Source organism: Cyprinodon variegatus, unplaced genomic scaffold (genome assembly GCF_000732505.1).
Source record: "Cyprinodon variegatus isolate N-32 unplaced genomic scaffold, C_variegatus-1.0 Scaffold34, whole genome shotgun sequence".
Lineage (NCBI taxonomy): Eukaryota > Metazoa > Chordata > Actinopteri > Cyprinodontiformes > Cyprinodontidae > Cyprinodon > Cyprinodon variegatus.
The window spans coordinates 416,823-439,246 of record NW_015150487.1 but is presented as its reverse complement, the minus strand read 5'-3'; the positions used below and the strand labels follow the sequence as shown (position 1 = coordinate 439,246).

The 22,424-nt window shown below is 35.9% G+C and overlaps 1 protein-coding gene across 1 annotated transcript in view; it reads right to left on the bottom strand.

Annotated features, from left to right (window-relative positions):
• The window catches only part of LOC107103054 (collagen alpha-1(II) chain-like), a 54,912-nt gene that overhangs the window by 6,666 nt on the left and 25,822 nt on the right, over positions 1-22,424 (bottom strand). The window contains exons 22-42 of the mRNA XM_015402573.1: positions 22,277-22,384; positions 21,384-21,437; positions 20,196-20,294; positions 18,404-18,457; positions 16,692-16,790; positions 16,182-16,235; positions 15,734-15,787; positions 15,306-15,359; positions 14,927-14,980; positions 13,512-13,556; positions 13,067-13,165; positions 11,087-11,194; positions 10,909-10,962; positions 10,709-10,762; positions 10,547-10,600; positions 10,266-10,319; positions 5,257-5,364; positions 4,835-4,888; positions 4,654-4,707; positions 3,288-3,449; positions 2,361-2,468 (exon numbers count right to left, since the gene is read on the bottom strand). Of these exons, the coding sequence (XP_015258059.1) occupies positions 2,361-2,468; positions 3,288-3,449; positions 4,654-4,707; positions 4,835-4,888; positions 5,257-5,364; positions 10,266-10,319; positions 10,547-10,600; positions 10,709-10,762; positions 10,909-10,962; positions 11,087-11,194; positions 13,067-13,165; positions 13,512-13,556; positions 14,927-14,980; positions 15,306-15,359; positions 15,734-15,787; positions 16,182-16,235; positions 16,692-16,790; positions 18,404-18,457; positions 20,196-20,294; positions 21,384-21,437; positions 22,277-22,384 (1,584 nt within the window). The remainder of the gene's footprint in view (positions 1-2,360; positions 2,469-3,287; positions 3,450-4,653; positions 4,708-4,834; positions 4,889-5,256; positions 5,365-10,265; positions 10,320-10,546; positions 10,601-10,708; positions 10,763-10,908; positions 10,963-11,086; positions 11,195-13,066; positions 13,166-13,511; positions 13,557-14,926; positions 14,981-15,305; positions 15,360-15,733; positions 15,788-16,181; positions 16,236-16,691; positions 16,791-18,403; positions 18,458-20,195; positions 20,295-21,383; positions 21,438-22,276; positions 22,385-22,424) is intronic.

Sequence of the window (22,424 nt, the reverse complement as noted above, 5' to 3'; positions counted from 1 at the left end):
TTTTACTTCAAAATGCTTTCATGTTCTTGCTTTTGGTGGAATAATAAAAAAATAAAATAAAATACTACTTAGAACTTTGACCTTATTTTAGGTCCATGTTAATAACCCTTAATTTACGGCCCAACAAACATTGTTTTTTAGTAACATTCGATCCCTTCAGGTTTCCCACTGTTCCAAAAAAGGAACAACATCCATTACAGTAAGATTAGTGAAAATACTCAAATCATTCTGCTTTTGGGACAAAACATTCTAAAACATCCATCCATCCATTTCCCTTCACGCTTCTCCCTGCTGGGGTTGCATGGGTTGCTGGTACCTATCTTTAGCTGTCAATGGGAGAGAGACAGGGTACACCCTGGATAGGTCGCCAGCCTATCGCAGGGCAACACAGAGATAAAGACAAACAACCATTCACGCACACAATTTAGAGAAGCCAATTAACCTAACAGTCATGTTTTTGGACTGGGAGGAAGCCGGAGAAAACCCATGCATGTACAGGGAGACCATGCAAACTCCATGCAGAGAGACCCTGGGCTGGGAATCGAACCCGGAACATTCTTTCTGCAAAAGCAGCAGTGCTACCAAATGTTTCACTGAGCAGCCCACGTCCATAAAAATAGTAATCAATCCATAACCACATGGAAATTACAGTTTTGTATTAAATCTGTATGAAAGGTAGTTTTTGGAGCACACTGAATGAATGTAATGCAATTGATGCAACTGCTTTTCCTTAGATAGAAAACTTTGAAACAATTTGACTCTATGATCTGGTGAACTGTAAAGTGCCTTGAGATGACATGTGTTGTTAATTGGCGCTACATAAATAAACTGAATTGAATTGAAATTAATAGAAAAGAAAATGTAGTATTATCCAGATCTACTGAACGAACCTGAAGAACACAATTCTGTCAGTTAAAAGCTCATTCTTTGCTGAGTTAATTCTCATTTACTGGAATCTCATTCATGCACACAAGTGAATAATTAATGGTGAGGACATGCCTGCTGAGATGCTGAAAGTAGGGGAAATGGTTCATGTCATATATCAAAAAGAGTTGGTTGTAAGCAGGGGAGGCTCTTCAGTCACATGTCACAGATTAATCTCCATCAGATAGATACAATAGGAAAAAAAGCATGAGTTTGATGTGACACGGGTTCCACCCTGATAAAATAGGACACTGCTGATTGTCAGTCCAGAGCACTTCTGTTGATTTAATGAGTGTCAAAACAGTTAGTATGTAGCTCATATGGCAGATGCAGTCATATTTATTAAGAGTCCTGATGGAAGGGTTGGTGCCTCTGAGTCCTTATCAAAATTTTATTCCATTTTTTTGAGACATACACTCTCCTCTCTGCGCTTCTGTTAAAACGTTTACATTTCTTTTGAAGATACTTTTATTTCTATTTAAAAGGCCGATTTGTTCACAACGGTGAAAGAATCAAGCTGAAGTCTCAATGAGGGCTGAGTGGGTTGATGGCTGCTCTTTGATCTAAGAAAGGACAATAAACATCCTGTATTCAGAGGAATTAAGGCTCCAAATATTTGAGCCCATTTAAACATTAGTTTTCATTATTTCTTTGTAAGGAAAAGAACCTTATTTCCTTCGCAGACAAGTTACAAACCATTTTATATTTCACTCGAAACCATGTTTTCTAAGTAATACTTGTTGCCTCAGATAACTGAATCAGTTAATGTTGATAATTTTTTTTCCTGTATTATAAATTAATCAGAATTAGAAGGCAGGGCAAAAGAAAACACGTTTAAATTTTTATTTTCATTGTATTTTGTTTCAAAATTTGAGTTTGATCAGCTAAATAAACTTTAACCCCTTTACCTTTCCTATAAACATCCTCAGGTTTAACTTTATAGTCATAAAAATATTACTTACAATTAAATAGGTATTGTGTTACTACTTATGGATAAATTGGTATGTCACTTAGATTTCCTGGTTTTGGCTCTAAAATTAAATCATACAATAATGTGCAACCCTGTGTTATTTTTCAACTAATAATATAGTTCTACTATCTTATTTTTTTATTTGTTGATAATAAATGTGTTACAGTTTACACAGATATTTTATGAGATGTAATTAAGCTCCTGAATATATGGAAATATTGAGATGTTTGGTTTGATTTGACTAAAATCTTAACTTTTTACATTTATAACTATATTGTATAAACAAAATTAAAGTTAATATGTTATTTGATGACATTAGTGATTATATTTCTTGACTGAAATTAGCATTCTGAATTACTACTCTATGATAAATATTCAAATTCTATTAATATTTTTTGCATAAGCTTATTGAATGAATGATGTCTTTAAATGTGTGTGTTTGGAGATGTGATTTCATGTTACTTACAGAAGGTCCGGGGAGACCAGGGAAACCTCTTTCTCCTCTCTGCCCAGGCAGACCAACAATACCACGCTGACCAGCCAATCCCTGCGGACCTGAGGGACCCAGTGGACCCTAAGAGGAAGATAAAGCCAGCAGAAAGCACATACAGTACCATGAGTCATCTCAAAAGGTTTAAAACCATGCAGTCATTATTTCTGCTAATAAGTCACTTCCTAGATAAGTGATAGTTGAATATCTTCGTCACTATAGGACCAACATTTTATTCTCACTTGCACTTCAAAATCTTTCTGGTCTACATCATTCTCAGCTTCGGAGGTCTCTCTGTCAAAATGTCTTCCAACAGAAGTTATGTTCAAAAAGGTGAACCCCTGAATTTAAGTGACAGCTGAGACACACCGTTCAGCACATAAAGCCTTGGATGTGCTAATACTGACTCAGGATTTCATATACAGGATGAAATCTTTAGGAAGAAATGGACTCAATACAGCTCCTTTTTGTTTGAGCCCCTTGCCACCACCCCCACCCCAGGGACTCAACCTGTCATTATCTTGACAGAACTCGTCAGCATAACTGCTGGTTATGTGTGTCGGTGCAATTCCGAGGTAAAAGCCTAGGGTCCCATCCTCACACTGTCACCAGATTCTGCTGAATTCTGGAGTCCTGATGGACAATGACAGCTTTTGTGTGTTTATGGTCTGCATGTGTATTACTGCTAAAATAAGCTGTCTGGCTTAAAAGGAAAACACAACACTGACTCAAGATGCAGCATACAAATAAATCTAAGCATTTCTTCTCTTTAGCCTCACTTTAAATCACACACCTACTGCATCAGAATAGAATATGGGAGCTACAGGAACCATAATGCTGTTTTCAGCATAACAAGGTCATATATTTCTAGATTAGGGAATAGGCCTTTTAGACCAGACTCACAGGGGGTCCATCCTCTCCAGCGTCTCCCTTCTCTCCTGGAGCTCCTGCAGGTCCCCGTAGTCCAGGATCACCCTGTCTGCCTGGAGGTCCACCATCTCCTCTCACACCTTTTGGTCCATCTTTACCAGGAGAGCCAGCAGGACCTGGGGGTCCAGGGTTGCCCTAAGAGGCGTTTGAATAAAATGTGTAAGAAAATAACCATCATGAGCATACATTCTACCACATCTCCATTTGAAGGGTCCAGATAGTGGAAAGAAAGCAGTTGTTTTTAACATTATGGTATAGCTAAATAATTTAAAAACACATTATTATAAAAAAAAAAGTCTTGCTGTTGTGAAAAAAGAAAATAGCTCCTGAAATGGATGTGGGTGTCGGATCATTGGGGTTAAATGCTTTACAGCTACTTCCTAACAGAACAACAAAACAGGATAAGAAAATTAATTTACTATTCTCTTTGCCTGAAGATCACATTTTAGACTTCTCGTAAACTGACAGTAAAAATCTATTTTCCTTTGTTTGATTTCACAAAATAAATATCAAACTTTATGAACTGAACACACAAACGGAGAAATGATGGACAACATCACTGACAGACAAGCTTTCCTCTTTCTTTAAACATGTGTGCTGCACCTGACAAGGTGAGACTTCAGCCCTATTGTCAGTGCATAAGGCTAATGCAACTTAGGAGACTCAGGAGATCAATTCAGTTTCAACAAATATTAAGATATTTATGTTTTTATTTCTTCGAGATTAGAATTTTGCAACTTTTTACTTTTCTGAGTCAACAAATTTTACAGAAACTGCAGTTTAAATGGGATCTTCTTATAGAAGCCATGAAGAAAGAAACAATTTAGCCATTCATTAATTGGCCAATGGGTAAATAAAATGTGATTCTGTTTATTCTAATGAGTTTGATGACCAACTTATCAACATGTACCATAGATATCTAAACATATGGCCCTGACTTAAACCTGGTGTTCTCTGCGAAAGCTTTAGTCTTATAAAAAAGTCATCATTTTGTCATTTTAATCCCTCTTAAAGGTATCACTTTATTACACAATTTTTTGATAAAAGCTGCTTTGGATAGCATTAGCTCTGTTAAATATTTCGGTACCTTTAATAATTTTGTATTCTATTTTAATTACTAGTTTCCATTTCCACGTTATACCACGCCTGCTGCCATGCTCTTCACACTCCTGGGGTGTCATTTTTTTTCTTGCTTGTTTTACTTATTCTCTTCTCTCTGTTGTTCTACTTGATGTCAACTCTTTTAGAAGTAATGTTATAAATAATGCCATTTCTTTTCTAAACTAAAAACAAGTGTTAAACTAGTATTGTGGTAAAGTGACCTAAACCATGGACTTACATTGGGGCCAGGAGGTCCAACTCGCCCAGCAGCTCCAGGGAAACCAGTGGCACCCTAACAGAACATTCATTTAAGGACAAATCAGAATGTTAGTCACAAAATTATGCTTCTAACATGTGTGAGCATCAGGCAGAAGAGAAAACACAAACAAAAATAAAAATGTTTTCAGAAATACACTTACAGGGGGACCCTGAGCACCACGAGCACCTTTTGGTCCAGAAACTCCAGTAGGACCCTGAAAAAAAAGAAGCTCTAAATCAGAATCTGACCTTTGTATTTTTTATTTTTTTTTGTAGTATTGTTTGCCTCAACTACTATTCTTCTGGCTGGTGAAGCAAAATCCTTTACAAGGTCAGCCGTCACCCTGACATGCTGTTTGCCGTCTATGAATGTCAACAAATGGATAAAAAAAAAGGTTCCTGCTGGATCAGTGCACACATTGTCCCTGAGGAAGTGACTTTGTTGGTGAATATTGTTCAAGTCTACCAAGACAGACAATTCCCAACTGCAGCCATACAGCATTTTAAATGACATCTTTATTTTTCTACTTCTGAGCAAAGCTAAATGATGCAGATTATTAATTAGGTTAATAAAAACACGTACTGCGGGTCCAGGGGCACCGGATGGTCCTTGTGGTCCAGGTGCACCAGCATCTCCTTTCTGTCCAGCTTCTCCTTGCTCTCCCTTAATTCCAGGCTGACCATCAGCCCCCTGGGAATAAATACAAGGATGTGGATATTTTTAATTGTTTGTCTCTCACTCAGCTTTTTCTAAACATCCCTTAAAGGATCCTTTTATTCTGTCTGACTTTTTCTTTATGCATGTCCGATACAAGATTGATTTTAGAGAACAATAGCAAAATACTGTTCATAATTATACCATTTTAATTCCATTGATTATTTCAAGTTAGTGAAAATATTTAGTAGTCACTAAAAGCTATGTCAGCTTTTTTAACATGATGCTAAAGTGAAAGAAATGACAAATAAATGGCTTTCAAACATTTTCAAAAGTAATACTATTTAACAGTATGGTCCTTATTTATGTTCAGAGTCCACATAATTTATTTAAAGACATAATTTATTTGTCTATTTTTTAATTGCAAAAAGTTCCCACAGAATGGATGAGGGCTGGCTATGAACATGACATTTAAATCTAACCGTAGATTCCCGGTAACGGTATGGGTCTTGATTTTGAAAGGACCCTTCTGGCACAAACAAATGCTTTGGTAGAAATAATTCTGTAAGCCAGTGATTTCCAACTAGGGGTACACACACCCCTAGTGGTCCGTGAGTGCATTGCAAGGGGTACATGACAATATTTTACTTCCTAGGGAACAAAATAGGGTTGGGATACTGTATGCTTTGCTTTGTGAGGACCCAATTGAAAAATATTAAAAGCTTTATCAACCAAAGTAAGTTCTACGTATAAATTAAAGTTCACCTTCAGCTTTGACACATCAAAACCAAGCAGAGGAACAAACTGGATGTAGAGAACAGCGGGGTATCAGCTGTTTTCCACACTAAGCTCATCAAAGCAGCTAATTGGTAAAACTAATTAAGTGATTATAATTGACTGTAATTTTTGTTCTGTATTTTGTTCCCAGTTCCTCAAGTTAAAATGTGATTATAAGAAAGTTAGTCAGAGGAGCTTTCCATTTAAGATGGACAGCATAAAAGGCCTAAGAATTTAATGCTTAAATTAAAAGATTAAGTAAAATAGTTTAATATTTTTAATAATCAGTTATTGTTCGTTCCACTTTTGGACAATCATCAGTACTTTTGACTGAGAGGAGAAATTAATGGTAAGTCAAAAAAGGTTGGGTAACGCTGCTCTAAGTGATGGTTGTATGATTTATGCTCATTGTTCTGCTAGAAGAGGACCTTCTGTCCAAGAGTTTAATCTTTAAGTCTAAAGATTGCCAACACCATTTTCACAGAGGAGATGGTGTTTTCAGGACAAGGTGAGAGGTTTTCTGCCACACCTCTTCATATGTGGGCTGGAACGGATAACTTTTGGTCTCATCTTACCAGAGTATTTCCTCTTACGTTCATGTTTATGGTGTCTACACGGTGTCAAACTTCTTATCGTTTAAACAGCAGCCTTCTTTTTTTTCATTTTTCAATAAAGGCCATATTTGGAAAATATATAACTAAGCTGTTGATCTGCCTTGTAGCTCAGGTTCTCAGTTACGTCTAGGAGGGTTTCCAGATATACAAGAGTCTTTACATTTTTGGACGATAGGCTTTAGAGCGCATAAATCTTAGAGGATAGCTTGTATTGGTCTATTGCGTAAACTCCATACAAAACGCATTAAGGTTCCTGGCATTTAGGTAATAAAACAGGAGACAGCTCAAGTGGATCAATCTTTTTGCAAGGCCCCGTGAGGACAGCAGGAGATGTCTTTCTTTAGCATTTTTTTTTGATAGGAACTTGATTAGAAATCTACAGTAGCAGCTTCTAGAGTAAAACTGACACAAGCTTTGAAATAGCTGCGGAAGATCTTGTTGTTTATTTTCAGTTGTTCAGGTGAAAGGCTGTGATGTTAAAGTATGTAAACTGTGAAGTGAGAATATTTACAGGCCTTGCAATGGTATTTAGCCTGACATAAAATCGATATTTAATCATAGTTGTATTCAGCAGGGGAAAAAAAAACCTTGAGATGAATGTTGTTCTAACAAATGCGCTGATTTAATTAATTTGGAAGAAAGTCGCTTATGAAAACAATTCATCTGATTTCTGTCCAGAGTATCAAAATAAAGAAATGACAGAATTCCTGACTTTTGACAGCCCTCCAACTCATATCTCTCCAAGTAATTATACAGTAAGGACAAAGAAAGAGTAATTTAATTTGAGGAAAAGATTGACAAAGGCAGCTTCATATTTGAGTGTTTTCAGATAGTGTCAACAAAAGAGAAAAGATGTGTCAGCTTGATGTCATGGTATAATTAGAAGTCTGTCCCTATTTGATGGAAAATAAGTTAATAAAGTCTTATTTCAATAGGATTAAAAATGCTACATTATTTTGTATTTTTTTTCTTAACACAGGGAAATAAAAAAAATGACTAAAGTAATTTTGTAGCCTGCTTTAATACTGCGGATCATAAGGTTTTAGGGAAAGGTTTCTACTTGGTGCATTAGTATATATGTGCAGGTTAATACATATAGAAAATCTTTCAAAGTTTCTTTTAAATCACTTTTTAAAATAAAGGCTAATACATTGGTAAATGACCCACATTCAACTGTGTTCCAGATAATTTAGTTAAGAAAATTAAGTTATCTATTTTTTTGCTTAAGAATATCCCCTAAAGCCTGATTATTTAAAATGTTTTGTTTCATCTCCTCAATAGTTGGCTTAGTAATGCATAACTAACAGTAAATGTGATTTTATTAATAAGCAGGGTTGATTACAATTTGCATTGCTTTTTGTGGAAATAGGATGTATAATCGCAATAAAAACGTATAGAAATAGAACACAGTGTTCATTTAGTATCTCACTCTCAGTATCTCTGTGTATTTTTTGTCCTATTCATTTTTGTTAATAAGCATTGATTCCACTCCACTGTTGCCACATACCTTTTAAGCTCAAAGAGCACAGGCGCTGCAAAATCAATGATTCAATGCATTTAGCCGGACCTTCTCCTATAGATACCGGTAACTTATGGTAAATAATATCTGGTAATATTCAAATAAAGTTTAGACTGATCACAACTAGATGTAACACCAACTGTGATTTTTTTACTAATTTGAAATCAGGTTGAGTCTAAAAGCTATGTACTGTATATAGGGAAAACATTTTCTTGAATTTCTTAAGCTGTAAATACACTTGTAAGAGAGTTAAAGACAAATTTAATTAAACTGAAAATAGGAAGAGCTTTTTATAGCAACCTGGTTTCAGTAATGATGAACATAGTTGTGTGTTTATATTTGCAACCCTTGTATGATCGGTTTGCACCTAGAGGGGTGCTTAAGCTCATTATGATCTTACAAACATCCTAAATCAGGAGTTTGGGCAGCTTTTTTCAGGTGAAACTACAAGGTGTCAAACTGCACATGATTAGGTGTAAAATAATTTACCATCAAAATGTCAAAAAATATTAAACCAAATAGAAGCTTTCTTAGTGGACTGTATGTATTGTGGATAGATTTATGTAAAAGATTCTCCATATGGAAAGGTCAACTATATAATTGTTATCTTTTTTTTAGGTTTTATACTAAGACATTAGTGCTGACACCTGCTATATATGTGAAGTAATGAACCTAATTTTCTTAATTCAAACTAGTCCCAATTAACTTAATAATGACATTAAATAATCAGCATGTTCCTATTCAGTATTATTATTCAGTTGTTAACTTTATTTATTTTAACTGTATGTTGAGTGTTAGCACCAAATGATTAAAAAAAGGATGTCTGATGTGTCGTTCGGTGATTAGAGTGGCATCAGGTAGAGCGTCTAACATTTTCTAAGCAGTCATAAAACATAATAAAATCTATGGGGAACAAGAAGCAAGGCGATAAATGGAAAATCTATCCTGAGTGCTGGTTATCTTTAGGCCCTCAGGCAGCACTGCAGCACAAACAAAACAATCCTGCCCATGGAAAGCACATCAGACTTCAGGAGCTTCTCAAGGCAGTAACTCAGAGCTTCCTCCAGTAAAATAAAGCAGCTAAAATATCCAAGATGGTGAGATGCTAATATAAAATGCCTCAAGTGTTTCATGGAATAAAAGTTTCTTTTGAGATTATGGACTCTGTATCTTGACATTGTTTTTTTTTATTGTTCATTTTTCACATCTTCAGCATTGGCTGTTGTTAAACTGCTTTATAATAAAATTGTTGTTTGTGATGATGATGATGATGGTGGAAAACTAATCAAAACAAAAACAAAGGTAACAGCATCCTTTATAACTGACCAAAATCAACCCATTTAAAATATATAAATATAAAATATATAGCTTTTTATTCTTACTAACTTTTACACTTTAAATGTCACATATACATTTTTTTTGTGGAAATTTAGAAAAAGATCTGTTTCAGTATTCTGCCCATAAAGCTTCTAATATGCTGGAATTAACCCAACTATCGCCCAGATGGCATTAATCGCCCAATTTAACGCGAATTGTGAGGCTAACTTTTAAAGTTGTGAAAGCACCACTAATGCGAAACTGTCACTACAATATCTGTTAGTTGTAGTTTAATGTATTTTAGTCAGAAAACTCTGGACATAAAAGAACATTGAGATGATGTTGAAAACATCAGATTCTGAAGACAGTAATTCTTATTGCCACATTGTCAGACAGGACACCACAAAACAAAGAAAGCATCAAAGTGTCTACACTGACCTGCCTTCCGTTCCTACATAATTATATCAAAGTGGGAACATTTCACACTTAGAATTAGTTTTTGATTTTTCTTGCTCCCAAACATTAGATCTTTGTATTATTAACACAAATAGAAATAATTTCTACACTCACTTAAAGCCTAGCACTTAAAGTTATTTAACAGTTGTCCTGTAATATATCCTTTTTCAATTGTAGTTTTGAGTTCGTAAGTAACATTTTTCAGCAAAAGTAAATAATAAGATGGTCTTATTTGTGTTTTGAATCAAACTTACAGGAGCTCCAGCAAACCCAGCAGGCCCAGGAGGTCCAGTCTCTCCCCTGTCACCCTGAAAGCAAAAATTAAGAACACTTTACATTATCCGGATATACAACGCTAAAAAGTACTAGATTTTGGAAAGAGGCCCCGGACAGTTGATTTACTATCTCTTTAATATTATTTAATACAATCATCATAAATTATGACTCTTAATAATTATTTTTGTTAAATGTCTATAATGAGGGTCTTTTTATTCAGATTAAAACATCTGAAGCTAAACAACTAAATAACACTCACAGGTGCACCACGAACACCAGCAGGCCCGGATGGTCCAGCAGGTCCAGATTCACCCTACACGAATCACAAAACCATCACCAGGAGAACACATTTCATGCAGTCAGTGATTGATTTCAGCGATGAAACGCCCTAACTATATATTTTTGTGTGTTTTTTACTCACCTTCTCACCATTTGGACCAGCTGGACCAGGAGGACCAATTGGACCAGTAAGACCCTATAAAGTAGATGGAGGAAAAAAATTTAATCAGTAACACTGTGATCTCAGAAAAAAAAAGACGGATGTTGCTTTTAACAATGTTTTCTTTAATATTTCTTTTTTTTTTTTATTCCAAAAAGTTTAAATAAGTGACACTCCCGTACTCTAGCACCATCTTTGCCGGAAGCACCTTCAGGCCCTTTCTCTCCAACATCACCCTGCAGGGAGTAAAGGTTTGAAAAGAAACAGTCAGTCACCTGTCATAGAAATAGCATCAAAAACATGGTGCAGGTCTAAATATATATGTTTTATTTTTTAATCCATAATCCAATCCCAGCTTACTCTGTCTCCTTTGGGTCCAGGAATGCCTGCAGCACCTCTCTCTCCTGGCATTCCCTGGAGGCCGGGTGGTCCCTGAGCTCCTGGACCACCAGCAGGTCCAATGGCTCCCTGATAAAGATTGTAGATTAAAGCAGATGGCTCAGTGCACCTTCAGCATTGAGATAAGATTCTGTTGAATAACTCTCTGAAAGCTTCAGCAGCAGGTGTTTACATCTAATTAAAAATGAGACCTCCGCTTTCAGACACATTTCCGATTGTTTTTGCTAAAACCTTTCATTGGTTTGGAGATACGCAAAGAGAAACAATGGTGATGCCTGGGAGAAAAAAAAACATGACTGTCCAACAAAGGACCAAACTCTTTTTTTTTTTGAGGTTTTACCGCATTTTTTCAACAGTAGGCTTACAGGAAAGGGGGTATGAGGGAGGGGGAGAGACATGCGGCAAAGACCACTGTTCCGATCCCGGGTCAGCCACGTTGAGGGCTAAGGCCTCTGCACATGGGTCATGTGCACTAACCACTGTACCACCTGCATGCCCAAAGGACCAAACTCTACTCTGATCTGGTTCTTTTTATTCATGGCTATCAGAGTACTGACAAAATAATTGCATTTGATCCAAATCACGCCAAGGTAGAAGGGATTCTTTTCAGGGTTAAAAATAAAGTAATTTTTATATAGGTCAACTTTATTGCTGTTTTAGCAGAAGGATTATTTTGTCAGGATAAGCTCTATTCAACAGATCAAAGCCAAACCTAAAAATTAAAGTAAACTTAGTCTTTGATTTTCTGAAGTGGCTGCATCAGGTCCACTCCTGATCAAAACTGATTGTTCTGCAGCTTCAGATGCAGACAGCATCTCTATTCTATCTGATGGGGTTAGGGCTGAGAGGATGGCTCTCACTACAGTAATGTTTCCTGTGGGTACCTTCAAGCTACTGTTTATTCAAGGCCAAGTGGTTGACGTATAGAGCAGAGAGGCTTGTGCAATAAATCTGCTGCTTTTTTTTAATACCACCTACAGAATGTCTGTTCTCCCCACCCCCCACCCCCATCTCCATCATCACACTCATGCTGGCTCTAATCCTCATCCTCTTTATCCGCTCCTGTCTGACCTCACAGGAAGAAAATCTATAAACTGGGATTAAAATCTGATCTGAAAATAAACTAAAAGATAGATAACTGCTATTGCTGTGAGCTCTTTCTAACCTTAATGCACTAGTAGCAAACTGCTGCCGTCAAGTAACTTGAAAAAGATATAAAAATTTATGTTTTAGTTTAAATATTTACTAATAAATATTAATTTATTCCTGAATTTATAGGAAGAAAATAATGAAAGCTGGTAGTTTTGGATAGTGCATATGGTGGTAAATAAAATGTCAGGGAAAGGGAATGATTTATTCATTCAAGAACTAAATCAATCCTGTTTTGCACATTTGATGGATTGGAACTTAAAAGTCCTTTATCCGTAAAACAGTTTTTGCTTGTGTTAAAAACTATGCAGCTTTGATGCTTTGTCAAACTCAATTCTGATTATTTTTTGACTCTATAGGCAAAGAAGAAAGTGAATAAAAAAAAAAGTTAATCACAAATCTATAAGCTATAATTTAAGAAAGAGCTGACACTGAGTCACTATGGCACCGCAGAGTTAATTCCCTTTTCTGAAATGAAAAGCTTGTCACCAGGAGGACAGAATGGGAGTGCTGTTTCATGACCCAGAGGTAATCTAGACTTCCATTAGACTGTCATCTTCTGACAAATCACCAGACAATTAAGATCAAGATTGGGATAAACTCCTCCTTTAGCCGCTTTTTTAGGGAATCACTAAAAATCAAATAAAAGAGGTAATAAGTCAGTCAATCATCTCCTCAGATTGCTCTGTGTCTGTTGTTATGAGCAATAAAGATACTTAATAAGATGTGCCAGCTGCATAGGTACACACAATCCAAGCCTATATACTTAAAACAATCATCTGCTGAACTGACCTTGGGTCCATCAGTTCCAGGAGTTCCAGGTAGGCCTCTGGGACCCTGCAAACCCTGGGCACCAGCAGCTCCTCTCTCTCCAGGAAAACCACGCTCTCCCTGAAAAGGAACACACCAACATTTGAACTACTGTAACATCAGTGACACACAGAGAAATAAACTGTTGACCAGAAACACCTTGAGCTGTTTTCTAGTAGGATACAACTAAAAACTAAACGTTTTTTTTTCTGATCAGAACAATCCTAAGTACACACTCTTTAGTTTCATGTTAGTGAGCGAGAAACACTCTGTTAGCTATTTCTAGTATTAGGTAGGTGTTTATAAATGATCTAAGAACAGAGATGTAAGACTCGGTTAAAAAAAAACAAATAATTTCCTGCAACAGTCTCTTTTTTTAGAACAGCTGAATAAAACAAAGTTTACGGTTTAAATCAAAGGGTCTTACTCTGGGTCCAGTAGCACCAGCAGCTCCAGCCTCTCCTGGAACGCCCTTAAAAGACAAACAGTGTAAAGTTAACAGAGGAACAGGTGGTGTAATTAGAAGAGAGTAAGCATTGAGAAAATTAGCTTTTTGATTTACTTAGACTAAATAGTTAAACAGAGAAAAGATTGGAGTTTAAGATTATGTTAATGTTGTTAATAATTTGACAGAATTTCCTTGATCATTTTAAAATACACAACAATGAAAAAGTGATAAATTGGTTTCTTTTTTTTTGCCTTATAATTTCAAACATTGTTAATCAGAACCTGGTCATAGTGAGTGTATCTTAAGTATCTGACACGGCAGAACTTTCTTTAAGCTCATGACAGAAAAGCAAGCATGCTTTTCCTCCTGACACGATAGTTTACATATATCAGAATCAGAAATACTTTAATAATCCCAGAGGGAAATTACTTTCGTTACAAGCCCAGTTACAGTTATATATATATATATATATATATATATATATATATATATATATATATATACACATCCAACTACACAAGATAATAAAGATAAAAAAAAGAATAAAAAAGAGAAAGAGAAGGTATGGGCAGCAGCCATCTACTTTTTTGGCTACAGGAAAAAATAACTTAAAACTGAGCAAAAAAAATAAAACCCTAAAATGCAGAGAAAAAACACAATTTTTGCGAGGTAGTCTTTGGCTTCCCAAAGCCTTTTGCCTTTAACTAATTGCCGAATAGAAATTTCTAAACTTTCTATTTATTTAAAAAAATAACCGAAATGTAAGTATATTATAAATGTGTAACATTTATCACAATCACTGTTAACACACACGTTAGGCCCAGTTGTAGCAGAAACAAAAGCTTGCTAAGGGTTCCTAAGTCCACAATGGATTTTTATTAACTGCACATCTTGTACATAATAAAAAAGGGTTTGTGGCAAATTTACAACAATGGGAGTCAATGGGTTAAAATGCTGCAGGAAGGTAAAAAACTGACCTGTGTGTAAACTAATAGTGGCAACTTGTGAGGAAACAGTAAGTTAACAGGTATCTAGGTCTTGTTTTTATTTAGATATAGGCTAGTGTTAGCACTGCAGCATAGTTAGCTGCATCAGGCATCTGGAAGTTGTGCAATTTAAGACTAGCAAAAAAGTTCCGTTTTTTTTTTCTGTGTCAACTGTCAAATGTTATTGGAAGTAGATTCTTGAGCACTGTTTACGGTATTATTCACCACTAATCGGCTTTGTTAAGTCTACATATCAATCAAAACACATGTTCACTCATGCCATACAACTGAATATGCAAACGCACACACACACGATACACACATTTTCCCCCACAAAGCTTATTATCCTATGCCACAGGTTACTGTGTAAAGTTTTATTGCATATGTCATCAAAAAAATTGCACCTACCTGGTCTCCAGGTTTGCCTCCTTCACCAGGAGGGCCAGGGGGTCCGGGGAGACCCTGTGCACAAAATGGAAATACTGCTGAATCAGCACTTTTGTATGCATACAAATAAACAACAAAACAAATAAAATATGTTGCATGTCTCTTTAGCTCCACAAACATCTGATCTTAAATAAGTTTCAGTGGTTTTTCTTCTACATAGCTTTGGGAATGTTATACAGAAATGTATGGCCATTTACACCAAAAATAAAACAGATCAAATAATCATAACAAATTCGATAGTCATGATGAGGTAGTAAAAAATTGTACTTTATGGTTAAGGCTTAAAAAAAGTTAAATTCTGACTTTAGATTTAGAAACGGGTAAAAGCAGACAGACTAACCTGGAAACCGGAGGGACCGGGCTGTCCTTGCTCTCCTCTCTCCCCAGCAGGGCCCTGAACACGAATTCATTATTCATTCATTTTTACTTTTTACAATCCAGATAATTTAATGTAGATCATGTAGACTTTAATGTATAAGATGATGTAAAAAATAAAGTTGCTACTCCCTTAAACATGGATGGTCAAAGAAATGTTTTTTAAGGTGAAATACATTTTGTTGCCTTGAAAATTACCCGTTTAGGTGGATTTATGTTCAGTAAATCAGTTTGCCATCACGTAATGCTAAAACATTAAGCGTCACAGATTCTTTGTTCCAGACAGTGCTACTGTAGAGTCAGGCAGGGGAAACTGAGATACTGAAGGGTGCTTCCAAATACCATCAGTGTTGAAGCAGTAGTGAGTCAGATAGGGGAGATTAAGTTACATACAGCAGGGCCAGGGGGTCCAGCTGCACCCGTTTCTCCATCCTTTCCAGGCAGACCCTGAAGAGAAAGTCCATATAGATATGAGTTCATTGAAAGCCAAAGGGGAGGTTATTAACTGACAGACATCTTGGAGATATAACTGAGCTTTTTTGGCAAAAGAAGATCTTTGAAATGTTTCTTTTAAATAATGTGGGGATGGAGTTTAAATACACAACTTCATTCAGTATAAAGGCCGAGCTCTAAACTGCTTATCTAAAAATTGTTGTGTTGAAAGCCGTTTTCTATAAATAATAATTCCTTCAAACTTATTTTCTGTAACAGAAATTCTGATATGCACTTTAAAGTAAAAAAAAATACGACACATGAAACATGATTTGTTTCTAAAAATAAACCCAACAATACATTTTGATGTAATTTTGATTATTAAATGCAGGAGGAGACATCAACTTACTCTAAGACCAGGAGCTCCGGCCAGTCCTTTCTCACCAGATTTTCCAGGTTCACCCTAAAAACAACAAAAATATGAAATACCTGCAAATCAAAATGCCTCTGTGGCTACACTCAAAGCTGCACCTATTTTTAGAGGGGAGAGGGTGCATAGGTTTATGCAATGCAGGAAGGCAGATGGTACTAATCCAGTGTACAGTATGATTTTGTTTAAGGATTTTTTTTCATACAGCGCAAATAAAAAAAAATCTCTGTGCACTATGCTTATCAAAATATAATGATCTGATAAATTAGCTTGCCACATAGAGGACACTTTCAAGCTAAGAATAAAACAGAACAATAGAAATATCCTTTATTGTGCTGAAGTGGGTGAATTTAGCTTGTCAGCGACAAAGGTAACAGACAATAGAAGCTTAAAGGCAAACAAGATTATTAAATATAAAAGAGAACAAGCAACAAAAAGAAAAAACTAAAAGAAGCATAACAAAGGAAAAAATAAACATGCAATACTCACAGTTGCTCCCTTTGGTCCAGGAAATCCCATAACACCAGGCTGTCCTCTGGCTCCCTGAGGGCCAGGGGGTCCTGGACGTCCATCCTCACCAGGAGCTCCCTGGCAAATACAAAAAAAGTCAGAAACAATATGAGATGATGGTTAAAATGCTTTAAATGTGATAAAAAAAAAAGTTTAATGTTTTGCGCTGACAATGTTAGGACAGAATTAAAACAAAGTTGGAAAATGTCTGAGCTGAGTCAGAATTATTTGGTTGGGAGGTTTAATATACATTCTGTAGCAATAAATACTTTATAAGCAGGTGAATAATGGCTGTGTGCATTTCCTACAGCTATGATTGAATTGAATCCTGGCTGTTTTATATGAGATATTAAAAATAAAAGATACAACACATACGCCTACACTGTAGGCTTATATTGTTGCTTATGAAAATATATAAAACATTACATTTTGTTTCATTCCTTTGCAGATGATATTAACATCTGATTTGTAAAAAGAAAAAAACTAGCAGTTCCTTGCGTTTGTGGGGCTGCCTAAATAACTTTAAAGCATGTAAATTAAACCTTCTTTGTCTCTATTCTCATTTGGACAAACTGACTATTGCAGCTTTAAAAGAGCAGATCTTTGGGGAGATACTTTAAAGCCAGGGATGCATGATAATGAAATTCTGGCCCATATCTGATAAAATGATATTTTATAACTCGACTGGCTGATACTTTTTCCATAGACCTACTTACAGACCCTATACAGCTTTCTCCTCCCTATCCTTTGCAGGCATTGCAAGTAGCAGTTATATATATTTATATTTTACATAGCAGCTGTATATTTTTTGAACGGCAACAGCTCTTCTGTAACTCATGCATCAGTTGGGTGCATAAAACCTGCTGGGGCAGGCATAATCCTTTCTTGTTTGTCACAAAATCAACACTTCATATATCGGTGAGTTTTACTGGTGATGTCTGATACTTAGTTTTATTGCAAATATTGGACACATTTATGCAGCAGCGTGTAGATAATATCATGCATCCCTATTTAAAGATAATTTCAGCTTCTACCCTTCACCAGAACCATATCTTAGAAATTAAAGCCAGTTTTGGTCTGACACCACCCACCACATTCTATCTTATAACTAACTTTAGAATTTAATGGCTGCTCTTTGGTATTTTCACTCTGACCGATTTAGAATTACTTTTTCATAATCATACCTTAAACAGAATAGGTGAAAAACATCCTTTATTGTCCAGCAGTGGAGAAATTCAGGTGTGTCGGCAGCAAGAAAGGGGAATAATTAGTGCTGAATGTGGTTCTATATGCTAAGATCTTAATACAAAAGTAAAGATTATCTTTGACGTGTTCTGTCAGTTTGGTCTATGGGGACTTTAATTCCTTTTTGGCTGTAGTCATTTCTTCTCAGGGATGGTTACTTTAACCATTTGTGATTTTTGCTTTGCTGGTCACTCTATAGATATTTGATTCACAGCACTATTCTCACAATTTAATAATCTTAACTATAAAGGAAAAAAAAGTAGTAAATGACAAAATGGCCACAAGCAACTAATAATAATAGCGCAACTAGTTTATCTCTTTTTGTTTATAATCTTACCTTAATCTTTTTTTGGTAAACCTTATTTGTAGCGCACTTACATTCAACAAGATAATTAATAATAAGTCAAATGCATTCATAAAGTTGTAACATGAAAATGTGCTCTTACAGAAGGTCCGACTTTACCCTGGGGTCCAGCATCACCAGGACGACCAGTCAAACCCTGCAAGATACCAAGTGCAAAGAAATAATATGAAACCATCTGAGGGCTTTATTAAAACACACAACACAGGGCTGGGGAGAGGAAACATACAAATATATAAATAAAGAAATGCTAAAATTAAGGATTCAAGAGGATGCAATTAAAGAGGATGCAATCCTCATGCTATCCTTGCTATTCAAAGGTTTGTTTTAGACCTTCAGTGTATGTGCGCACTTCTTTTGTTGGATTGAATTTCAAAAGACTTTGCTTTGTTGGTTATTTCTTTTGCAAATGCAAAGTTTACTCTTGCACACTTGCTGCTGTAGCAACGGGTGTGAGGAACGTATTGTCTCTCGTACTACTGAATATCACCAGACTGATAAGAATTTATGCATACTGTACTTCGCTTTATGTATGACAGGTCTCAAAGACATATTTTATTTTGTCTTAATGTAATAATGACAAATTATTGGCATCCTGGGTTACCACTCCTACCCTACCACCTTCAACAATGTTTAGATAGTAAAAAAAAGCATGTTATGCGGGTTTTACATGTTTTTAAGGGCTTTCGCCTTAATGACACCATTCTTTATAAATTTGTATTAAGCACAGGCATTGTTTGCATCATTAAACATTGCACATTATTCTATTGTGCAGCAAAGTGAATGACTGTAAGGGTAAACTTAACAAGGACTCTGTTTATCTCCAAATTGCACCAGTTTAGGTGGTCACGCAGAAATATCTCTGTGTTTGTGGAGACTGTTGTTGATAATACATCTAGCCTAGGTTTAACCTATAAGTAGGTACCATGTTTAAACCCAGCTTCTGGAGCCTGCTGCAGGCTGGGAGTGGCAGCACAGACAAGCAGATGATTGAAGCTGTGCATTCAGTCACTTCTAACTATCCTCTCTAACCATGGCATCCATGGCTAACTATGGCTTTAGTGATTTTTTTCATCCAATAAAAAATAAAATAAAAAGTACAAAAAACATCAGTTCTTGTAAGTGAAGGAAAAAAGGGGAATTAAACAGAAGTTAACAAGCTAGGCTTGCTTGTATTTTTAATATCAGTTTGCCAGTTGGCGAATGATGTCGTATTCTACATATAAAGTCTGTATTTTGCTTAAGAATAATGTGACTGTGATCTTAGCTCTGGATAGTTTGGTGTTTAAGGATTATTCTAATTGATGATGTGTGAGTTTGTTAAACCCTAATTATAAAATGCGTCTCAGAACTAATGTTTTCAGCTTCATTATGTACATGGCAAAGATTTGTGAATGGAATGAGAGCAGTGTCCTTGATGAAAGAACATGGTGTAATATTCTGATAAGGCTGGAGCCATGGATGTCTCATTATTTTCAAATGTGTATGATGTAATGATGTGATGATGCGGCATACTGAATTTGAATAAAATGCTTCTTTAACTGTGATTCAGGGCCACTTCTACGAGATGCGAACCCAGTTGGTAAGCGCTGCCTTCTTTAATCAAAAGCAACTTCTCTGATCTGAGTAAGATTACATTTTATATCAAAATCTGTTGTCATGTATCATGGTTATTTAATATATATACATTATGAGGTGCTATTTAAAGAGCTTGTCCCATTGTTTTCTCAGGAAAAGAACCTGAGAGAGAAACTTCAAGGTGTTAACACAGAGCTTTTCTTAACAGGCGTTAAACTATAAACAAAAATGTATTCTGTTTGAACCTGTGGGACTTATTTACATAAACTGGCTGAAAACTCAGTCTAGGAAAAACTTACCCTTGCACCAGGAAGCCCTGGCTCACCAGGACGGCCGGGGTCACCAGTGGCTCCCTTAGCACCGCTGGTCCCTGGTGGTCCACGCTCACCTGGGGCTCCCTGCCAGAAAAAAAAAAAGAAAAAATTTATAAATAAATAAATCAGCACCCTGAACACAGATTGTGTTGTATTTGCATAAGAGACTGATTTTAACCCCCAAGTGGGTGCATATAACAATGAATTTGACTTCAGTTCCACTTTACTCTCCAGGATATCAGTTACCCTGTTAAGAATGTGCAGGAGTTCATTATTGACCTGCTGGAGATGAAGAGATTAAATCTTGATAGATTCATTTTGTGTTAAATGAAACTGTCCATGGAAGACAATTTTAGATGAGATATTAGCCTTACTGATAAGGTTGACATATACAGGTCAGTGGTGCACGACTGGACAATTAACCATGCTGCCATCTTGTGACGGCTAAGAGGAATTACATTAAACTTTAGCAGAAAAAAACGGGGCGTTCTTGAAATCTGAAGAAAAAAAAATGTAACACTTATAAATTCCAAAACCAACATGATCTCAATTAACTCTGATGTTTAAAGAGAATCTTTACACAAATCATCAGTCATGCTATTCAACTCAACAGCTTTGTGCAATTTAACAAGATCTATAATTATAAGCAGGCTAAACTTATCCTCTACAAATGTCATCAGTCACAAATAAAAAGTAATAATAATAGTAAAAGCAACAATATCAATATTTTTATAGCACATATACTATGGAGGGCATTGTTCCTAAAGAGATATCAACTCTTTATTTCCTCAGAACCATCTATTTGATAAAAACTTTTTACAATTAAGAATTATTGCATTCAAGCTCCATAAACTTACCACATTATAGAAATACATTTCATAGGATAAAACTAAATGTCACAGATTTCAAGCCAATCAAAGACTTTAAACTGAAGGGGATTCTTTGACTTATAATAATAAAAAAATTGTAGACTGAGACCAAATGAGTCCAATCAGTGAAAGGTGGATCATAGTGATATTAAAAGTTTGCTCAAGGTAAAGTGATATCCGTCAGACCTAACCTATGTTTTTTATATTCAATGTCCCTTATTTTTTTCCATAGTTGGATCTGTGGTTGAGCACATTGTCCAGTGCATATTCTTTACATATTAATCTAACTGTGATGATCACTCACCTTGGGACCAGCCAGACCATCCTGACCGGGGAAACCACGATTACCAGGGGCACCCTGAACAGAAAACACAAAATCTTAGCTCTGATTTGAACACAAACAATGCAAGAACTAATGACATTCTATATAAAACCTTTAGGAGCTTGAGCGAACATATAAAATGTGATCTACTAAAATTATTAATCCATATACAAAAATTTTTAAATAATATCCGACTTAAGACATTTTCTCAATGCAAGGAGTACAACAATGTATCAATTTTTTTAAAGGAGCCATGTAGCGTCTGTAGAAATATAAACTAAAAATATCTTTATGTTAAAATAAAGCATTATAGTGCTCATCCTGGTAGTGTTTGCTCTGTCCCTTTTGAGCCTAAAAAAATTTTTGCACCTGAAGTGGCCAGCAGACATAAGCTTTGTTGTATGTTATCGCCATCTGCTGGCAGTACTCAATCATGCATCCAACTTTTGCAGCTTCAGCTCCTGCTTCAGTGAATATCAACATTTATATTGTTTTCTAAGCATTACTGCTGTCTTATCCATCTTAGCATCTGATGTTTGTGACTGTTTGTGCTTTTTCACTGTTGATCTTGGACTTTTCCGCTTTCTTTTCACACCTCTGCTGAGGAAATGTTGACTGTTTTGGCTCCATTACTTCCTTGTTTCATTGTTGCCAGCATGCACATTAGCTCTGGTAATTTTATTTTATTATAGAAAATATCAAAAGCACTTAAGTTTACAATAAAATGGACAAAAACACACCTCAGAAAAAAATTGACATAGAGACTCATAAAGTCATAGTGTGTGACTTAGGCACATTTATAAGGACATTTACCAGGTAAAACAGTGATTTTATGTCTTTAAAACAACCTGTTTCCGCAGACCTTTGTTACTTACTCTTTCTCCTGGAGGTCCTAGAGGTCCAGCAGCACCAGGCTCACCTCTGGGTCCTCTCTTGCCTTCTTCTCCCTGTGGGCCAGGGGCTCCCTGAGGGCCTACTGGTCCCTGTCAACAGGTTTAATTTATACAGAATAATACTTAGTTT